This window comes from Etheostoma spectabile, chromosome 7, assembly GCF_008692095.1.
Source record: "Etheostoma spectabile isolate EspeVRDwgs_2016 chromosome 7, UIUC_Espe_1.0, whole genome shotgun sequence".
In the NCBI taxonomy this organism is placed as follows: Eukaryota; Metazoa; Chordata; class Actinopteri; order Perciformes; family Percidae; genus Etheostoma; species Etheostoma spectabile.
Window position 1 is genome coordinate 31,380,223 of NC_045739.1, and position 21,519 is coordinate 31,401,741.

General features: G+C 45.1%; 1 protein-coding gene across 3 annotated transcripts in view; it reads left to right on the forward strand.

Moving 5' to 3' along the window:
• The window catches only part of nckap5l (NCK-associated protein 5-like), a 46,834-nt gene that overhangs the window by 19,112 nt on the left and 6,203 nt on the right, over positions 1 to 21,519 (forward strand). Inside the window, exons 1-9 of one of the 3 annotated variants that reach the window (XM_032522145.1) lie at positions 460 to 845; positions 4,367 to 4,445; positions 14,188 to 14,328; positions 15,159 to 15,227; positions 15,322 to 15,360; positions 15,453 to 15,572; positions 16,303 to 16,395; positions 16,602 to 19,507; positions 20,142 to 20,271. In XM_032522145.1, coding sequence (XP_032378036.1) covers positions 14,188 to 14,328; positions 15,159 to 15,227; positions 15,322 to 15,360; positions 15,453 to 15,572; positions 16,303 to 16,395; positions 16,602 to 19,507; positions 20,142 to 20,271 — 3,498 coding nt within the window. In that variant the 5' untranslated portion in view covers positions 460 to 845; positions 4,367 to 4,445. Of the gene's footprint in view, positions 1 to 459; positions 846 to 4,366; positions 4,446 to 10,828; positions 11,059 to 14,187; positions 14,329 to 15,158; positions 15,228 to 15,321; positions 15,361 to 15,452; positions 15,573 to 16,302; positions 16,396 to 16,601; positions 19,508 to 20,141; positions 20,272 to 21,519 lie in introns of those variants that run through there. The other 2 variants (XM_032522146.1, XM_032522144.1) reach the window with 2 other exon arrangements.

Genomic DNA, 21,519 nt, shown 5'->3' on the forward strand with positions numbered 1-21,519 from the left:
TAATTCCGTTCCTTTTTGGCTTTAGTAAAAACTCATAGCCCACCACTTTTCATTATTTTCTAGCATTTTATAAAACAAAACATGACTCAATAACCAAACTAATGGTTAGTTGCAGCCCTATTTTATTGTGTGACTGTTGTGTTTCTCCGCGCAGCCTCCCAGTCCAACACTTCTTACCACTGTGATTGAGAAAGACAATCCTCTTAGCACAGAGCCTGTTTTCTTTCTAGGCCACTGAATGGCTCTTTGCACGAGTCCTGTCAGTTCAGCCCGCCTGTCGGATATCCTCTCTCTGTTAAGTTCCTTTGTCCGCTACGTGGTAGTAGGGTCTCTTTTGACACACACAACCCCCCTCTATACCTCTTTATGGGCCTGGTGAGGCAGCTGCAGGGTTAATGTTTAGCAGCAGCAGTAGAGAGGCAGGAGTTGGAGGAGGAGGAGGAGGAGGCGGAGGGGGGAGAGAGAGAGCGGCAGAGAGGTGGGGGCTGGTCCACAGCTGTTATAGTAGGCAGGGTCTATTGGGGTAGGAAGCCTGGCTCACTCGCCCTGGAACAATGGGAGACATGGCAGCCTCTGCAGACAGCACAGACACACACAATGCTCCTGCCCAAGGACGGGCCTTTCTCTAGCTGAAGCGCAGAGGAAACCGGCTTCCTCGCTCCGCTCGCCGGGTGACGGCACTTTTACCAGGGAGGAAAATAATCTCCTCCTCCGCCGGAAAACAGAAATGTAAGGTTGTCGCTCTCTTTTTCTTCTTCTTCTTCTGCTGCCTTACGTTTTTTGATCAGCTGTGCGGAGAGCTCTGGATGCTCTGACTGGATGACTGAAAAGGCAGCAGGAGGAAGGTGAGCTGACCCAAAATGTGTATTTGATGGGGGGGGGGGGTGAATACTGATTGAGTTTCTACAGCTGACATGATGTTTCCTGGGCTTCTCGCTGTGTTTCCCTGTTGTTTTGAAGCAGATTTGGACTTGTACGAGAATGAAGAACTGTGACAGAGAGGGAACATTTGTTAAGTGAATTTTGATGGTGCTGACTTGACATGAATGGACTTGATGACTCTTATTGTGTGTGTGTCTGTGTGTGTCTGTGTGTGTCTGTGTGTGTGTGTGTGCTGATATCCGTGGTCTAGCTTATATTTTAGGAGCTCTGTTACCACACACTGTCGGTTTTTATTTTGGTTGAACCACCAGAGAATGATGTTGCCGTGTTTGGGTTGCAGCTAACAATGTGTCGTAAATCTGCCAAACGTGTGCGGCGGTGGAGGATTCTGGTTGACAAAACTAAAACCCCAGTTTGTGTTGTGCGAGAGATGGAGGAGCCGGTGCTGTGTTTCCTCCCTGGGTGCGGAGGTCGCCTGGCACACGTTTTAAGAAGGATCCCTGCAATCAGTTTGATTGCATACATGGCGCCCTTCCAACCTTTTCATGCCTTTTGGGAAAGGGAGCTCTCTTTCCCCTCCTCCATCCCATCCCTCCCCCACCGCCTCCGCTCCTCATCCCAAATATTTCTTGTGTACGATTGGTCTCGGTTCTTATAGCCAAACATCAGACAGGAAGCAGCACCGAGGGAGCTCCCCCAGCCTGATTCTGTCTCACCCACGTCCCTCCTCCTCTCTGATATTTATCTGCATCTGTATTAATGAAGCAGACAATCGTGTGGTGATGGTGTGTCTGCAGCAACAACAACAAAAAAACGACTTTGGCCTACATTTTCAGTCTTCCCCCCGATCTTCTTTAATTCCAACATGTGAGGATTCAGGCTTTTGTCACATTGTTTACATCTGCCGCCTACACACTTTGCCTACACAGCAAGAACTTCAATCTGCGCCGTGCCCAGATTGGCAGATGGAAAGGGTGCCGTTTGACATATCCTGAGACGGCCTTGCCTATGCCAAATCCCCAAGAGTGCGACTGACATGATTTAAGAAGCTTTTGTGCATTTCTTCTCTCTGTTTTGGCTGAGTCGCCTTCTGAAGCAGTTTTTTTTCGTCTGCCCTCATTCCATGAATCTCATCTGCTGCATCCTCTTCTGCAGTCTCACACCAAACCTCTTTGAACATTTGGCTCAATATTTCATTTCCTCAGCGTCCAGCCGTCAAAAATCAAGCTCTGTCCTCTGTAAATAAATAGTGGCGATGTGCAATCGTCAAGGTCTCTCGTCCTTTTTATAATTTTTTATTTTGAGCCCTACCGTCTTTGTGATCTTGCTCTCGTGAAACCCAAGACCATCATGGTCTTGCTTCTTTTCCCAGAACCGGGCGTACTGAGGAGGGCACTAACCAGACCAGATGATCTGCTCTCGCTCTAATAAAACCCAGATTGAGAGGGCAGATGCTCAGCGGCTCTAATCCCATTTCAGATTGACAAGTCTAAAAGGATCAGGCCGTGTTACTTTTGGAAATGAAGAGTTAATGCTGCGGCTCGGCGTCTAAACACATCTGAAGTGGTCAGACAACACGCTGAATGAAGAGACGGAGCGTCCCATTTAGGTCTGAAAATGAAAGTGAACATAATTAACAGGGGACTGTTAATGGGGAATCCCACATTAGGCTGAGAAGCTACCAAGAAATCGTTGTGTGGCACCCAGTGTGTAAAGTCCTCCGTTATCAAAGAAATGAAAGCAGAGTTCTTAAATGCTGTCTGCTGAATTATTCATCCATCTTTCTTTCATTACACTTTACAATGATTCAGAGATGAAAGGGAAGACGAGAGGAGGGGAGCGAGATAAGGGTGTGTGTGGGGGGGAGGGCTTGTGGTGTTGGCATGGCTGGCGTCTGCCGAGCGCTGGTATCTCCCGAGGGCATTGGAGCGCCTTCCTCTCCTCCCCGGTTTCCTGTTTCCACTCGCAGATCGAAGGAAAGCTGCAGCCTCTGCCCGCCACATAACGGAGGTGACATTGGTCTAACCCCCCCCCCCCCCCCCCCCCCCCCCCGACAACCCCAAAATTCCCGCAATCAAACTCAAGCTCTGACAAACTGACACATCTTGTGATTTTTGTCGTATGATTTGAAGGAAGTTCGTAGGTTTTGTTTCAACATTGGGTGGGGGGGGGGGGCACCTTATAACTTGTGGGTCTTGGGGTCTTCTGTCATAACATTTTGTGCATCACTGCAATCTGATGAATCTTTATGCAACCAATTGGGCCTTTTCTGCAATTAATTCTTTATTAGGAATAAGGAAATTATTATTCTCTCGTATTATTAAAAACTTTCTGCATATTCAAAACATCACACGTCTGTCGTGGGGTTTCTTTCGGTATCATGTACTCAACCTTCAATGTAGCACAAGTAGACACAATTTCTGGTTTCCGTACACGTTTTGAGCCCCCTGAATGTTTTTTTAATACCTATTTTGGGGAGTGGGGTGTCCAGGGTATAAGCGGCCGAAATGGGTTTCCTCAGCGGGGGGGGGCTGGGTCTCCCTTAGAGATAGGGTGAGAAGCTCAGTCATCAGAGAGGAGCTCGGAGTAGAGCCGCTGCTCCTTCGCGTCGAAAGGAGCCAGTTGAGGTGGTTCAGGCATCTAGTGAGGATGCCTCCTGGGGGCCACCCTAGGGAGGTGGTCCAGGCACGTCCAGCTGGGAGGAGGCCTCGGGGAAGACCCAGGACTAGGTGGAGGGATTATATCTCCAACCTGGCCTGGTAACGCCTCGGGATCCCCCAGTCGGAGCTGGTTGATGTGGCTCGGGAAAGGGAAGTTTGGGGTCCCCTGCTGGAGCTGCTGCCCCCGTGACCAGATACCGGATAAGCAGACGGATGGATGGATGGATGGATGGATGGGTTGTCTTTAAAGTGTTGAAATTAATCGCTGCATCGTGATGTGGAGCTGGACCATTCTGCATCTGGGCAGTGACAGACCATAATCAGTTATTGCCTACTGACTATTTGTTGATTTACCGCTCGCTGCTTTTTTCTTCTGTGTTCAGACTCCGATACATTCAGGAAGTGTCTTTTTCAAGAGAAGATACAATAAAAAGGGCAGCTCATATATATATATATATATATATATACATATATATATATATATATATATATCTGAATGCTTCAATTTGTAATTGAAAACCATGTGTAGTAATATGTAATAATAATGAGGGGGTGATGCATTGTGATATTGATTTGAATTGTTGACATGATAATCCTTATCGGATCGTGAGACCAGTGAAGATTCACACCTGTAGTTGTCTTTCTTTTTTTTTTTTAAAGGGGGGACAAATCTACCTCTTCTTAATACTGGGGGACATGTCCCTGCCCCACCCCAAGGCGATTGGCTGGCATGCTGGTTGTTTTCTTCGCCTGACGGAGAAAGCAGCAGGTTGAGAGTTTCTTTATTAAAATGAAAACGTGTGCTTGTGTTTTCTCTCCTTCAGCTCCTCGGTGTTGTTGTTGGGCGACAGAGACAGAAGACGGACTCCTCTTCAAGGATCATAACCAGAGCTGAAACCACAGGTGAGTGTCCTCATCATGTAGTCAACTGGATGAGTTCTCTACGTATGAAACTTTTGATTATCAGTTCATCTGCAGATGATTGGCTTGGTCTATAAAATGTGGGGAAAAGTGGGAAAATGCTTGTTTTAGGGCTGTAACCAACGGTTGTTCTTATTCCTGATTTAATCATTGAGTCATTGAGTAATCAATTAGTCACCTAGCCAAAAAAATGACAGATGGACGGGGAAAAATGCCCCGGACGGTCCAAGGTGATGTCTCCAAAACCCAAACACATTCAATTCAGTCATATACATCAGAGCAAAGCCAAGTTAATCTGCAGATTTAAGAATCTGCAACCAGAGCATTTTCGCCAGAAATGACTAAAACAAGTAACTGATTGTTAAAATGTTATAAAGTCATCTATAAATTGACTAAGAATTCCAATTCCATTTTGTTGCGTTGTAAAAAAGTAAAAAAAAAAAAAAAAACTTGGAAAAGCAGCTAATAGTCCCAACTGAGGAGCTGGAACGGGGGGGCTATATAAGCAATCACTGAAATGAGTTAATTATCAAAATGGTTGTGGTTTAATTTTCAGATTATTACCTTTGATACATGGACTTATTGTTTCAGCTCTACAGTTCAGCACAACAAAATCCACCTAAAAGCTTTCCATCAACTAGCTTTGTCCCACCGTCCAAAACCAAAATGTATTCATCCCCTAAAACGGAGACATTTGGAAATGTGGATCAGGATATTTGAAAATTCTTCGATTTTCAATTTTGGGATTTGAATACTCTTATCTTTTTTACGGGATTAGGGATTAAACTGCTTGCAACAAGCCAGGACTCTCGTCTAAATGCCTAAGGCAAAAAGCTGAGACTGACTTTTGGAGAAAAGCAACCACACTTCAACCTGCGGTGGACAATCATGTAACGTTACCCAGCGGCTGTTGGACTCGTCAGTCCGTATCGCGGTGCGCGGGTCCCGTAACGTTCCAGTAACGGGAACATCCCTTCCTCTATCGCTGCTACAGAACCCTTTTCACACTACGAAGGTAGACAATGAAACACAAGCACTGAACAACAGGTGACAGGTGACAACAAACCAAAGTCGCTTCATTTCTTTTCCTTCCATCTTTCTCTGTGAGTAAAGCTGCCTTCAGGTGCAGTCAGAAATGTTGGTTTCCCCTGCCGCCACTGCAGCTTCACATATTCGCTGTTGAAAAGCACCAAAGCCTCCAAGCTTAAAAAATGGAATTTGGCACAGCCAATCAGGTAGCTTACATACCTCTCAGAAACCGTTACACCTCGTCGTCACTTTGAGCTAATACATCCCTCATCTTACTTTTTGCCACTGTTCTTTCTCCAAAGTATTTTCTGTATTTTCATCTTACACATCCGTGATTTTCAACTGCAGAATAACATCATAATAATATTATAATTTTCTTTAAAGGCGCCTTTCTTGGCACTCAAGGACGCCGCACAGGGAATTCATAAATTAAGAACAGCAAAACAAATACTATACATAATAATACAGCAAAACACATACTATGCAGCAAAACAAATACTATACAGCAAAACAAAACAAATACTATACAACAGCAGAACAAATACTATACAGCAAAACAACAGAAAGGGCAGAGCAGTAGACATTTCGGTGGAATAGGCAGTTTTAACCAGATGTGTTTTTAGTTGAGACTTGAAATGGGGGAATGAATCAATGTTTCTGACTCGGGGGGGGGGGGGGGGGGGGGTAATGAAAAAACATCAGAGAAATCTGCTTCCTGTTTACACTGGGATGGTCATGTGATGTGCATTTTCCGACACAATAATCTAGACCGAGATCATTTTTGATACAGAGCCTTAACCTCTTGTTTGGACAGAAATAGTTTTTGTTTCAAAAAATGCAAAGCTGGTAGTGTAGATGTAGTCTGAGTCTCTGCTTGTCTGTCATCAGGCTCGCGGCGATGAACACTCCTAAAGTGAAAATTTCAAAATAACACTTTCTGTTCTTGTGAAAAGTCACCGCGACCTATGCAGAAGTGGCTGCTGGGTGATTTGTTTAAAGGACACCATGGATATTTGTTTACATTATGTTTTTCCCTCTGGTGTCACGTTACTTTATTTGCCCCCGCAGCTCCCATTCTTCCTGTTCAGGTAGATCCGTCTGAGAAGAAAAGCAGCACATGCTCCCTCTGCTCCGAGGCCAACACTCGGTCCTCTCAGCGCTGCTCAGTGATTGGAGCTTTGCTCTCTCGCTGCTCTGTGTCTACGCCCGGCCATGTCACGCTTATCAGCTGGGCTCTTTCAGAAGAACAACAAAAAAGCTTTGTGCTGACTTTAACCTCCAGTCCTATCTGTTCACTGACTTACTGGTCTTCCTCCTTTTCCCTTTTTATTAGCTACTACTCTCTCTCTCTCTCTAATACAGTGTCCTTTCCTTGTAGTCGCTGGTATATTTCCCCAATGATATAGTCGCAGTAAAAAAACAACAACTTAAATCAAAGTTAAACCTCATGGTTATGTTTCTTATGGGCATGCATTACAACTGCACCCCCCCCCCTTTTTGACAGTATCTCATATACAGTGGTGCTCATAAGTTTATGAACCCATGCTAAAGTTGACTAAAAAGAGAAATTAAAAAGAATCATGTTTTGGAAATTGATCTTTATGCCTTAATTAAAAAATTAGGACAAATCTAACCTTTAGGTACACCAATTTTCTTTGTGGATGAATAATGTATCATAAATAAATAAATAAATGATTTTCCTTAAAATACGGAGGGAATAAGTATACACACCCTATGTTAAATTCCCATAAAGGCCAGTTATTTCATGGATTATCATTTCATCCTAATAAAGTTGGCCTTTGGAATTAAAAAAAAAAAAAAAACACATCATCACATACCCTTCACTATAACGAGAGATTGGCATGGTGTGATTCCAGTTAGCTTACTAGCTGGTTTGCATTGAGAGATGATTTTATGGAAAGCTCCCCATGCCTATCTCTATGTATGGTGAAGGGTATGTGATGATGTCAAGAGGTCAAGGAAACTTAATCAGAATCCTGATCTATGAAATAACTAACCTTTAGAAATAAAGATCTGCCTGCTTCTATGGGAATTTAACTTAGGGGGGTGTATACTTGCTCCTGGGAATTTAAAGGTCCCATGACATGGTGCTCTTTTGAGGCTTTTATATAGACCTTAGTGGCCCCTAATACTGTATGAAGTACTTTCATATGACCTTATGGTCCCTAATACTGTATCTTAGATCTCAGTTTAGACCTTAGTGGTACCTTATAACTGTGGGTGAATCTTCTTTAGAACTTAGGTCCCTAAATGTTCTGAAGTCTCTTTATATAGACCTTAGTGGTCCCCTAATACTGTATCTGAAGTCTCTTTCATATAGACCTTAGTGGTCCCTAATACTGTATCTGAAGTCTCTTTATATAGACCTTAGTGGTCCCTAATACTGTATCTGAAGTCTCTTTATATAGACCTTAGTGGTCCCCTAATACTGTATCTGAAGTCTCTTTATATAGACCTTAGTGGTCCCTAATACTGTATCTGAAGTCTCTTTATATAGACCTTAGTGGTTCCTAATACTGTATCTGAAGTCTCTTTTATATAGACCTTAGTGGTCCCTAATACTGTATCTGAAGTCTCTTTCTAGGTATGATGTTTTATGGATAAACTACCCAACAGATTATACAATTGGAACAGAAACAATTTTAGTTGATTAACAATTTCTTTTTAATGCAGAAACACCAAACATCTAAAGGCTCCAGCTTCTCAAATGTGAGTGAAAATATGAAATAGCATTTTAAATAGTGTTGAATTCAGTACTAAGCCCTATGTATGGGTAATACAGATGTATAGCATAGCAGTCACAGGGGACATTCTTCTGCATTAAGTACTTTTACTTTTATCTTCATTATACTTGCATACTTTTGTTACATTGTCTTAGTTTCACATTGTTTTATTAGTACTTTTACTTCATTAAGGACGTGAGTACTTGCCTAGCAGCAGTCGTTAGTGTTGTGTGTGGCAGGAGCTCCCTGGCACTGCACCCCCGCTGGGACACACTGAGCCTCTGCTCTGCCCCGTCAATGAGCCTCTGTGTGCACAGTCCTACTCCCGATGCACCCCCATCAGGACTCTACTGCAGTTTACCTCTCTCTCTCTCTCTAAGAATTTAAAAAGTCTATTTGCCACCCAGTGCAGAGATCTGAGCATTGGAGTGATTTATGATATTAATAGTGACTGAAGCCGTCATGTTCTTTCCTCAGTGGATCGGCTCTTTGATTCTTTGATTCTTGAATCCAGCTCTTGTTTTCAGCCTGTTGGATTCTGTTTGAATGGGACATAACTGGTTTTAGGAGCTGTTTCTGCCTGGTGGCATTTTCACTGAGGCCCGACGACGTTAACTCGGCACATCAAAGAGAAACCACAGCAGCACAACCACATTTTCATGTTTATATTTAGCTGCACTTTTGTTTGTCTTCTGCTCCACGCTGTAATTTCCATGTGAGTGTTCGCAGAGAGAGATGGGTGCATGCATCTGCCCCGAGCTTTAATGTGCATTAGTGGAGAGGAAAGCTGGTATTTATAAGCGCTCGGTATCCAGGGTCAAACGGACGGCTAATATCTGCTTCCGTTCTTAGAAGGGCTGCATCGATCAGCCCTCCATTATACCTGTAGCTTCAGCTGCGTTCAATAAGCACCACACTCTGCTGCTGCTTAGCTCTGACAGCCGGCTTCACAATCCGCTGTGACGTTCAATAATCTTCCTGTAAACGCTTTGCAAACAGCTCCAGTTACACCAGGCCCAGCAGGCCTCTGCTGATCTCACATCAGACCATTCAACATTTCCCAGTACTGAAGCAAGGCACTTGTGCTTGAAAAATGACTGCGTTGATGATGATATAAATAATTGTTGACTGAACTTATTTTCTGTTGATCGTTTACAGTAAGGCTGCTGTTATTCTGTTTTTTTTTTTAAATTATCATTATTAAATCCCATGAAAAGATCTAATACTACACACCTGCTCAGCATCTTACTGCAGACAGACTAGGGTTATTTAAATTAAATTAAAGAATAAAATATGGGTGCCAGTACCATTAAAGTAATACCGATAGAGAACTTCATTTCAAATAATCCTTTCCCATTTTGTGCATTTATTTTCATCCTACACCACAGGTGTTAAATATTTTTGGCGGCATCTTGGCACGCTAACCTGCCAACTCCGTCACGTACACCCCGCTCGACTTCCCTGCCCCACAAACACCACGCCAATCACACGGCTGCAGGGATTGGCTGCGGGCAAAACCGCACAAATAGTCATGATTATCAAGATCCGGGTGCAAAAAGAAAAAAATGCAGGTATTGTTTGACTGGAAAAAAAACAGAGTTAAAAGAGAGAGGACATTGTACTTATATTCATCAGCTGGGCAATAACACAAATCAAATAAATATATTGTTGCTCCATAACTGCTGTATGTGTAAATAGACTGATTGTTGTATTGTGCGCTTTAATGTTTGATAAAGGCTTCATTTCTGGCAAAAGTTACCTAAACAGGAAGGTTGTGCTGCGTTTGTCAGGGACTATTTTCAGGGGCGGATTAATTCCACATTTGGTGCTCTAGTATTTGTGGCAGCAGTATGGGGGGTGTGGGATTGAGTCAAAATACAGCACAGTGTGTGTGTGTTCATGGGGGTGAAGATATATGTCACCCAGGGCAACAGTGTGGCTCAGTGATGTGTTTTAATGGACAATGGACCTCTGTGGCACAGAGGAGGAAGATGTGTATATAAATACCAGGCTTTGGATCATAGAAAATACTTGTAAGTAGATACATTCAGTGTTGGTTTTGGATAAGATATTAATAGAAAATGTCTGTTTTAAAGAATTAGTAAAAGAAACTTTTGATAATCTGACCAAGAATTTAGGTATTTCACAGTTTTTGAGTGCTAAATGCACATTTCGGTTGGTTTGATACACCAGCCCTCTAAATATTTGAAAGTTTTTGTATTCATGTACACATACACTGGTTGGTGTGTGTGCGTGTCACCAGTAAACTGTGCCAGATTCAGAGGTCAACTGGCCTCCTGCCGCAGAATCAGCCTTGTCTCATCCGCTCTAATTACTCCTTAAGGTGCGACGGTTGGATCTGGGTCCACATCAACCTCACCTACTTCCTCTCTGACAACACACACACACACACACACACACACACACACACACACACACACCTGGAGCCGTGCCTAATAGACTGTAGCGTCCATATGTAGCGTGCTCTGCTCCCAGACTCTGGCGGTCTGTGCAGCTCGGCGTGGTTTCTGCAGGTTGAGGTGTGGACTCGCTGCAGAAGAATATGGAGACTCATTACAAGGCTTGGTTGGATTCTAAGGCATTCTGCGGCCTGCTATTTCTTTTGATCACAGACCGTTGCTATGTATAACACGCCGTTGCCATGCATAGCAGAGCGTTGCCATGGACACAGTTCTGTTCACTCTGGAGGACGGCTTTATCAATCCACTGGAAGAAGTCTGGATAATTTATCAGCTGTGGCAAAAAGTGGGGAAACGTCGATCAACTTCTGTCCTCCAAGTCAAGCAATGCCAGCCGATCTGGTGAGCGCCTACTGCTACATCTTTAAATACCGTCTAACTTCAGCCGTAGGGACAACAACGCTAATTAGTTAGCTTACGTTGCAACATGTTGCATGTTACAGGTATGTCAACTGCAGCGGCTGTGCAAAAAGGAAAAGGGATGGATGAGTACATAACCGTCAACATAAATATTCCCAAAAAAGTCCCATTTACCTTGTCAACGGAAATGTTCAGTTTAATGTGAATAAGAACAGCCGATGGGGGGGCTCACTGCAGCAGGATGAAGGGGCCAACATATGTAGATCGACAGAAATTCATTTTAATTAATCGTTTAGGTCATTTACGATGTAAACAGTCAGGGTTTCCTTCCTTAGAATGTGGGGATTTGCTGCTTTTCTTGGATTTCTATCAGATTAGATTAAATTCAACGTTAGTCATGGACTGTAACAACCGGAGCAGCACAACTCATCTCACATACGTGAAGAAGGTTCTGGAGACATTGAAGTCTTACACAGGAGCATTTAATGAACTCTCAATGAGGAGACAGTCAAGCAGGCAGTACAGTATACCGCAGTGTGTTATGGTGAAGTCCCGTCCCAACTCTCTGAAGTTACAGCTACTGATTTTTAAATAACCACATATTCGTATTGGCTGGGCTCTACTTTTAGTTATGTAATCTCTCTGAACGGCGTCCTCGTACTGTGCAGCCGCCAACATCTAGATGAGAGAAGCCCTGAGTTGATCAACATGTTGCTTCATTCATTATTACTGCGAGCTGGCAGCAATGAGCTTTACAAGCGATGCTCTTGTCCTGGGTTTTACCTCTCAGGCTACATGAAGGCTGCCCTGTGATTGGTGGAGCTTGTTGGGGAGGGGAAGACACTGCTCAGGGCTAAAAGGAAAAATAACAAAAGCTTTAGCCTTTGTTGGATTACAATTTATTATAAAAAGCACAATAACCTATTATATAGAAAAGTGATTTAAAGATATTTATTGTGATGCAGTATCTCCGTCCTTAAAGGAGCAGGTATGGATGCACTGATACCTTGATACATTGATTTGATACCAGTACTCTCTTTTTCACACATTTAAAATCTGTAATGCCTCACTGCTTGGAGCTCATTGCAATTGTTATTTTTTTTTTTTTAAACTTTTTTATGTATTTATGTACATGTGCAAAGAACATGTATAAAAGATATGAGATCATCATGGGTGTTAAAGTTATAATATAATAACATATTGTTCAAGGTGCATACACAATCCATTTTTCCCAGCGTTCAGTGCATCTCTCCAACTGAAGCTTTAATATAAAAGTAAATTTCTTGGACGATCCCACGCCACTGGTCCACTTCTAGCTTTCCTACAACTTGCCAAGAGTATCTTTAATAAGTATTTATCCTTCTGTAGGACCACTTCTGGTATTTTACCTAGATACTCCTCAAGGTGTATTTTAACTTTAGCTGAACCTTTAAGGCAAACAAAGATATGGCAGTCGCCTAAACACAGATGCAAGGCCTCTCTCTCTCTCTCTCTCTCTCTCTCTCTCTCTCTCTCTCTGGAAATTATGCTAAAGTGTGTCTGGCCCACCGACCTCCAAAGGGAGACGGTCCTCAGCCTAAACATTGCCTTATCATACAGCTGTCTAGATTCCCTGACTCTGTACAAAGGGAAACATAATTATACATGAACCAGTTTGGTTCATAGAGACGGGCCCAATATTCTCGTCCCCTGACCTTTGACCTATGAATGTGCTGATGTTGTCTACTTCCCTTTTGTCTCACCACACCACAACAGGTTTTCCCCGGAACCTCCGAGTATCTCTCATAATATTATCCTTCTGGAGACCTTTCGAGATATAAGTAAGAATCTGCCCCCACTCCCAAAGTGAGACGGTTGCCAGCTCCTAAACGTGCATCTATCACACAGCTTCTAGGATCCGATCTGTATCGGAATCTTTAAAACCAACCATTTGGGGGCTAGCAGGACGGCCCGGATTTCTGCAACCCTCTTGTTTTGGTGAATGTGTAGTTGTCTGCTCCCTCTTGTTCATCACACTAGCCTGGATTTTACCCGCGAATCCTGCCGAGTACTTCAATTAAGATTATCCTACTGTGGATTTACCCGCAGAATCTAGACCAGAAACATAATCCCTCATTGACAGTAGTTGTATGTATGGATACCTCGGTTTTGAGCCAGACCTTCCTCAGATGCATGCTGCGAGAGGTCTGAGTTTACTCACACAGCCATGTCTAGATGGGAGAATAACGTCTGGATTCTGGGTCTATACGGACATTTCTTTGAACAATATCACACGTCTGGAACCTAAGACGAGGACCAGGACACAGGATCTCTGACAAAAAGTCCTCTGTTTTGGAATGTTACCTTGCAGTCTGGCACAGTAAAACCTCAGATTGGACAGATAGTCTAGCTAGCTGTCTGGATTTACCCTGCAGAGATCTGAGGACCAGGTAACCATAGTCCTCAGGATTGGACAGATAGTCTAGCTAGCTGTCTGGATTTACCCTGCAGAGATCTGAGGACCAGGACAGATAGTCTAGCTAGAGTGTGCGCCCCCATCTGCCAAGTCTCTACTCCAGTGGCCCAGGGTTCAAACCCAACCTGTGGCCCTTTGCTGCATGTCTTCCCCCCCTCTCTCTCCCCCCTTTTCTGTCTGCAGCTGGTGTATTGATTAAAGGTGAAATGCCCAAAATTAATCTTTACAAATAAAGTTACATATTTTTTTGCATCATATTGGCAAAGAAATTGAATTTCATTTGCTGCATACTAGACCGGTGTGTAAGAGGGCGTTAGTAGCTTGTGACCCCTCACCTGTGAGCTTTCCTACCCACTATGTAACAAATCTGTAATTACAGTTTGACCCGGATCAGATGTGTGATTTTAATCAAAAACAATCAGCGGAGTCTTGTGACAATTATAGAGAAGCAATCCTAGCTACTGCGCAGGGCAGCAAACAGAAAAAAGACGAGCTTTAAAGAAACAGAGGATGTTGTCCTAATGTCAGTCACCTTGCAGAGCAGCTGATGCTAGGTTGCTGTGCGCTGTTTCCAGAAGCTTCTTTTTACTAATTTATTTTTTTCTGGCGAGAGAGTGTGACGGTGATAGTTGCAGTATCCCCTTGTGTGTTTCCAGATGAGAACAATGTCTGATGAGACAGAACGGAGAATGTGTGATGAAGACTTTGGCTCGGACGAGGAAGGAGAGGAGGGAGACGTGGAGTCGTTCCTGGAGGACAACAGCAGCGAGCTCGTGGACCGGCTCAGGGAGCTGGAGGTGAGGCGGCCAACGACACACACTCTGCAGTCCTAGTTACATTTTAAATAAGATGATGAGCAAACAAACAAGGAGTTAATTGAACGTGATTTTTGAGAGACGCATGACTCTCCCATGATGCTCAAAATCTACCTTGTTAAAACCACAGTAAACATAACGTATATTACATAAAAATACTGCAATACCTTTTTATATACAAAATCTCTATTTAATGTTCTTATGTAGACCCCCAAAAGATCTCTGTGTTACATACAGAGAAACTTTAGAAATAAAAAAAGTTTAAGAGAAAAGACCTTGTTTGAGGATTTTAGGGGATTTAGGGGTTTTTATGCACATTACATTTTGTTTTCAAGGAAAATGTGTACATTATGGGAGAGTTGGATGAGAAGATTGATACCACTCTCATGTTTGTAGGATAATATGAAGGTGGAGTTACATTAGCTTAGCTTAGCATAAAGAGTGGAAACGGGAGGGAAACGGCTAGCCTAGATCTGTACAATGGTAACAAGTCTAGGTTTAAGGAGTCGTCCCCCCCCCCCCGCAGGATATTAGACAGAAAGCAGGTTTAAGGAGTCCCCCCCCCCCCCCCGCAGGATATCAGATAGAAAGCAGGTTTAAGGAGTTCATGAGGAGTTTCATGGCTGATTTTATTTGTTTGTTATTTACTTGCCGTATGTTAGATAAGAAGTTACACTCTGGTCATTCATTAATGCAGCTGTGTTTTTGGTGTCTTCCATGTGGGCTAGCCAGATATATGTGTAAGACACATAAAATAACATGACTAACTAAATAACTGTGGTATGTGTTTTCTTTTGTTGTTTTGCTCCCAGGCAGAGAACTCGGCTCTGATGCTGGCCAATGAGAGTCAGAGAGAGGCCTACGAGAGATGCTTGGATGAGGTGAGTTCCTGTTGCAGAATGTTTTTTAGAAACTAAGACTTCATTATAAATTCTGCTCAGTCAAGTCATTGTGTGTGAAATGTGATGTCACCAGGTGGCCAACCACGTGGTCCAGGCTCTGCTGAATCAAAAGGTAACACATAGCCCCATTTCGGCTTCTCGGGGGGGTATTTGAACCAACTGAAGTGTGTCAGTGGTCTTACTGCTCCGTGTGTCACTGAACAGGATCTGAGAGAGGAGTGCATCAAGCTGAAGATGCTGGTGTTTGACCTGGAGAGGCAGAACAGAGCGCTTTGTGAGCTCTTTCAGCAGAAACTGCCCAACCACCCCCCTGCTCACTACCAGGTAAACAGACTGTAGGGATTCCTAAATGACTGTTTCATAGACGTTCTCAACGTCTTCCACAGTTGCATTCAACGTAAAATTTGTAATATAATAATGTAAATACAGTATGTTGCCTACCAGGGCGTCCCATATAATGAGGCTCAGTCCTTACTGCAGTGGCCCGGGTTAGAGTCCGACCCGCGGCCCTTTGTTACAGATTGTCCCCCCTCTCTCCCCCCCGACAGTCCTTTCTTGGGCTATCCTATCTGATAAAGGCCAAAAAGCACAAGTAAAAGTGAATCCTCATCCAATTTTCCACATCAAGGTCTGTTTACAAGTCTTGCAGAGTACTAGTGCATATAGACAAACACATTAATAGAATAGAAAGTCTTTATTGTCATTGTCATCAATACAAAACAGCTGTCAGACAGCTGTAGTGGAGTAAAAGTGTAAAGTAGCATAAAATGGGCATACTCGTCTTAAAGTAGAAGTACCTCAGACATTTCCTTAAGTACAGTACTTGAGTAAATGTACACAGTGCACAGCTCTGATGGTGGAGCTCTGATTTCTCCCCCCAGCCTCATTCTTTCAAACGCTGCGGCTGGGCCAGTAATGCATCTCAGGCTTTTGCCTCATGCTCTATATTGTTCCAACAGATTTCGGGACAATGTAGCTCCTGTTTCTCTCTGTATACAATAGTCTGTAGTATATACAGTGTCATCATAATTGCCTCATGAATCTCCCGTTACAGGTCCAGGCAGGACCCCTCCCAGACTACAATGCGCAGCTGCACAATGACTCTGCAAAACAGGCGGAGCCTGCACAGACTGAAGCACAAGCCAAGGTGATTGTTGCAAAGCATTGAGAGTGAAACAGTGGGACCTGTGTGACATGCTCTGACTTATGTTCTGTTTTTAACTATTGTGCTTTAAAAAGCTAATCTGCTCTGCACTCATTTCCTGTACGCACACACTCCAAAGGTTTCGGTGAACTTTTATTGTTTGGCTCTCAGTGAACTGAATGCTGATAGAGATTTATTTCTGTCCAAAGGGAAATGGCTACCGCACACAACATGCCTCCCCGGGCCCTCGGGGCCCTGCCGCCTCCATGGAGGCCCTGTCTCCCTTCTTCAAGAAGAAAGCACACATCCTGGAGGTCCTTCGCAAGATGGAGGAGACGGACCCTCTGAAGTTCCACCCGTCCACCACCAGCTTGTCTTTCTGCGACTACAGCCAGGTGCTCATGTCCACAGAGGCTGTTTTGGCAACGGTGGACCCCCATCCACTAGCATGCAAATCCCAGCACACACACTGCCACTGCACCCGCTCCGACACTGACCCACACAAGCACGTCAACGGCGACGGGGCGCTGAAGTGCGAGGGAGGGAATACCTGCTGTTTACACTGCAAGAAGAGCCCAGACAGTCTTCCAAAGCCATGCAACCACGTCTGTAGTCCTCTGAAAGCCTCGTCGGCCTCGCAGAGCCACGGAGCTCCTGCAGCTGCTAAAAGCGAATGTCACAGTAAGAGCAGGAGAGCCGAGTCTGCAGCCCCCCCTAAACAATGCACCAAGAATGAAGCCCACCAGCAAGCAGCAGGCGGCGCCGCCCTGTCATCCGTCCCAGAAACGAGCAACGGCTCAGCCGTGGAGGGGATGGAGGTGGAGGACAGCTCCGAGAGTTGTCCAAACGCCAGTGCTTCTGAAGAGCTCTCTGGTTTCTGTCCCATCCCCCACCTGCCCGGCTCTGTGAAGGAGAGCGCACCGATCTCCCACTGTGAAACTGAGACCAATGACGGCGTTCACAACGGCGTTGCCGCGGCGACGTCCCATGACCCGTCAGCCGTCCCTGAGAAGGACGTCGCAGATCAGGACGCTTTTTCCGTACGAGCCGGTGCCTCCGTCAGCCCCAGCGCGTCCTGCCTCAGCGATGTCAAAACCGCCGCCATCAACTCGCCGTCCAAACTGCTCAAGTTCCTGAAGATCCCCTCGATAGGGGAGAAGTCCCAGCCCTCAGCGTCCGCCGTCCGCCTGAGCCCCCAACTTACCCGCAGCTCCAGGATCCCCTGTCGCACCAACAACTACGAGGTCTACCACTCTCCTGTTCCCACGCGCAGAGCCACCACCGCAGAACGGTGCAGGCAGCCCCCTCCCCCGCCCGCCAGGTCTGAGTCCTACCCCGCCACACACTCCGCCCCGACCTCCCCTCCTCAGCCCGAAGACGTCTGCTCCCCGCCCGCTAAGGAAATAAGCTACAGCAGCCTCTCTGCACCTAAAGCCAGCGTCGCTTCAAAGATGGGCGCTCCCTCATCCAAATCGTCCTCCTCACCCAAAGTCTCCCGGAGGGTCCCTCATTATGAAAATGTCTGTGTTATGTCGACCAGCTCCAGAGAGGAGGAACCCACCCCGGGCCACGAGAAAAGAACCACGCTTCCATCCCAAGCCAAAGCAAACGGCGGCGAGAGGAAGCTCATAAAATCGCTACCAGAAAGCGTCCTCAACGCTCCTCAACGCAAGCAGTCGTCTTCGTCCACGTCTGAGTCCTCATCGGATGACGAAGAGGATTCAGACAGCCCAGTTTGGGTCAACCATCACAGCCTGCCCAACGCATCCGTCCACGGCAAGGCCGTGCAGGGCAGAGCCAACTACTCCGCAACCCGGGAGAAACAGGAGGCGGATGTGCGGGAGATCACTGTGCAGAGCTGCGAGGTTGCCCAGGCGCCGCCTCCGCCTCCGGTCAGGAGGAGCGATTCCTCTTCGATCCCCAAGAGGCCTGTGGCCGTGGCGGTGAGACCCCAGGCGGACTCCAGCCACCACGCTTTTAAAGACAGGCTGGCTGCACTGGGAAAGCTGCGGAGCTCTGAGGATTTACAAGTGGGTCTTAGACCGGTGGACGTGGTGAATGAGGGCACCTACGGGGAAGAGAGGAGTAAGACAGCGGAGAGGCCCATGGAGCTCCAGAAAGAGGAGCAGAGACATTCAAAATACACAGACTCGTTGGATGGTAAACCCAAAGTAAGTAGTGTCGGGTTGAAGTACCCGGGGTTGTCTCAGCTTCAGGAACAGGCTGTAAAATCTCCGGGTGCTGCGGTGATTAAACAAGAATTGTGTGTTACCAAGACAGAAGTGTCCAAGAGTAAAATCGGTCTGCCGTCCCCCAACACCGACGCCCCGCAGGTACTACGCAACAACATTAAGTGTCCTGGCTCCCTGAATTTGGCCCATAACCTTAAACCAGTTGTTGGTCCTCACAGTAGCAACAGCCCCAATAAAATCCCCCCAAAGTCGCCATCCAAGCCCTGCCAGGGCCCGTCCGTCCACAGAGGGGGGAAGCCCGCAGAAGCCCCGCGTTACTCGTCCAAATCAGAGGAGAGGACCAAGATTGGCGGGAAAGGGAAAAAGAATCCGATGTACGGAGACAGCCTGCCACCTCCTCCCCCGAGACCTCCGACCTCGGAGGAGGAGAAGCCGCTGCCGCCGGCCCCCAGCCCGCAGTCAGCCATCGAGCAGAAAGTGATGAAGGGCATCGAGGAGAACATGCTGAAGCTCCAGGAGCAGGACCGGGGGGGCCCGGGCAGCGAGGTCAAGCAGAAAGCCTCCAATGGCATCGCCAGCTGGTTCGGCCTGAAGAAGAGCAAGCTGCCCGCGCTGAGCCGCAAGATGGACGCCGCCAAAGTGAAGGAGGAGAAGAAGGAGTGGAGGATCAACATCCCGTCGGTGGGCCGGGACTCCGGGAAGGTGACCAGCAGGTGTAAAGAAGGAGTGGAGGGTCTGAACATCTCAACCCTGATGGAGAAGGCGGAGGGGCTGCGGAGGGCGCTGGAGGAGGAGCGGGCGTACGTGGAGCGCTCGGGGAGGGGCCACTCCTGCGAGGTGGTGATGGACCCCGCCCAGGGACAGCTGGCGGTCATGTACAGGGGGGAGCGCTCGGACAACTTCATGCAACAGCTGCTCAACAGGTGAGGACTACTACAACAACAGGGTCTTCAAAAGTCTGTGTATTGTGTTCTAGGTTGTAAATAATTTTAAATGTCTTCATTTTCCCATGTCCATGTAACACTTATTCTAATGCCTTTTTTATTTTGTATTCTGTGGTGTTGTAGTTTTCTTTTGCTAGTCCAAATGTAATTTCGCTGTAATGAATAACAAATGAGACCAGAACAGCTTTTGTGTTATTTGTGCGAGTCCCTCTCTGATTGTACCACAGATATTAAACAGATTTTATACTTCTCAGATATTGGGAAGTGCAAGTTAAGCCATACTTAGCTTGAAAAGGACTGAATTTAGTAGTTGATGTTGTGATGAAGGTCCTAAATGTCATTCCTTAGGTTAAGGAATGACCTTAAATTTGACTTGTCAAAAATATCATGATATTTAATCATTTTCATGTTGGCCAGCCCTACAGTCAATTGTCTGTGACGAATAAAATTAAAGGATTTTTTTTTCTTTCTTTTATTTGACTCTATAATAACATTTAGGAATAGTATATTTTCCCAAAATAGCAAATGAATTGTGTCAATGGGAAAATGCCAACGCTACCTTTTAGTGTGGTGAAGCCCGGACATGCGAAGTGACGCTTGTGTTTGAATGCAGAGTGGACGGGAAGGACGTGATCAGCGTGCCGCAGCGCCGCCTCTCCTTCGACTGTAAGAGCTCCAAGCCGCTGTTCGGTCACCATGGCGACGTCATCGGTCACATGGCCAGTCGGGACGACATGGAGAAGGTACGCCATCGCTTCCACCTGGGTTTAGTTCTCAGCAGTCGGACTCCAGCGGGAAAGATTTCCCGTCATGATAAAATAAGCTGACACTGACACGACTTGCGTCGTTTAATGCATGGAGCTCTCCTCAAGTACAAATTCAGTTCCATGCAACTTTATCTACATCTCAGAGGTAAATATTATTATACATCTGACAGCTTCAGTCACTTTTCAGACGACAGTTTTTTCTCCTCTTCCTGTCCAGTGACAACCATGTTTCTCCACATTTGGTGATTTTGAAATTAAATCTTTGTGATAAACTGAAGGATGAAAGTTCTCCTTCTTAATCTAAATAAAGACTTTAACCCTTGTGTTGTCCTCGGGTCTCACTGACCCGTTTACAAGTGTTTTATATCAGAAATATGGATTTCTTTCAACCAAATTGCCTAAAAAGAACATGGATGATTCCACACAACATTGATCAGGTAAAATGAATGATCACTTTCATTAAATGTTTTGGGTGTTTTCTCATTTTAAGTTTTTTTTTTTCTTTTTTTTTTTCTTTTTAAGGGTTTCCAAACAGTATCCGGACTAAACTTTGACATCGACCCATCTGAGATCCACTCAACATCCTCTGATCTTAACTATTAGTCAGAATAATTAATGATTTCTGCCTTTTTAACTAAAAACATATGTATAATTTGATATAAATGAGGTTTGCTGACCATGAGTTCCAAGAATAAGTGTAAAACCTGTTATTAAACCAGCTCAGGTTTTTTAAAAAAGCACCAAAAGCTGGAAAAAGTGAAAAATCAATCAGAAAAAGCGACAAAAACATTGGAAAAGCACGAAAAATATTCATATTCAATTTTGACCTGGAAGGACAAGTTCATGGTTAACGGGAAGACACAAGGGTTAAAAAGTCTCCTGGATCAAAGATGAAAACAGCTGTTTTTCTGACACCATGAAGAGTTTAAGGTTTTTAGAGATACGTGGTTCTTACAGGACAGCGATGCTTCAAACATATGATCTTATAGAATATGATGCATGGCTGTAGATTAAACTAGCAACAGTATATAAAGGAAACATCTACAGCAGTAAAATACAACGTACACATGAAAGCAGCAGGAATATTAATAATATTAATCCAGAAACATCAGACAGAAGAGGAACACACTGCCAGGGAACACGTTACTACACAATCACCACTTTGACTTTTCATACTTTATGTATTTAATGCTAATTATACTCACATATCCCCACTTCAGTAAG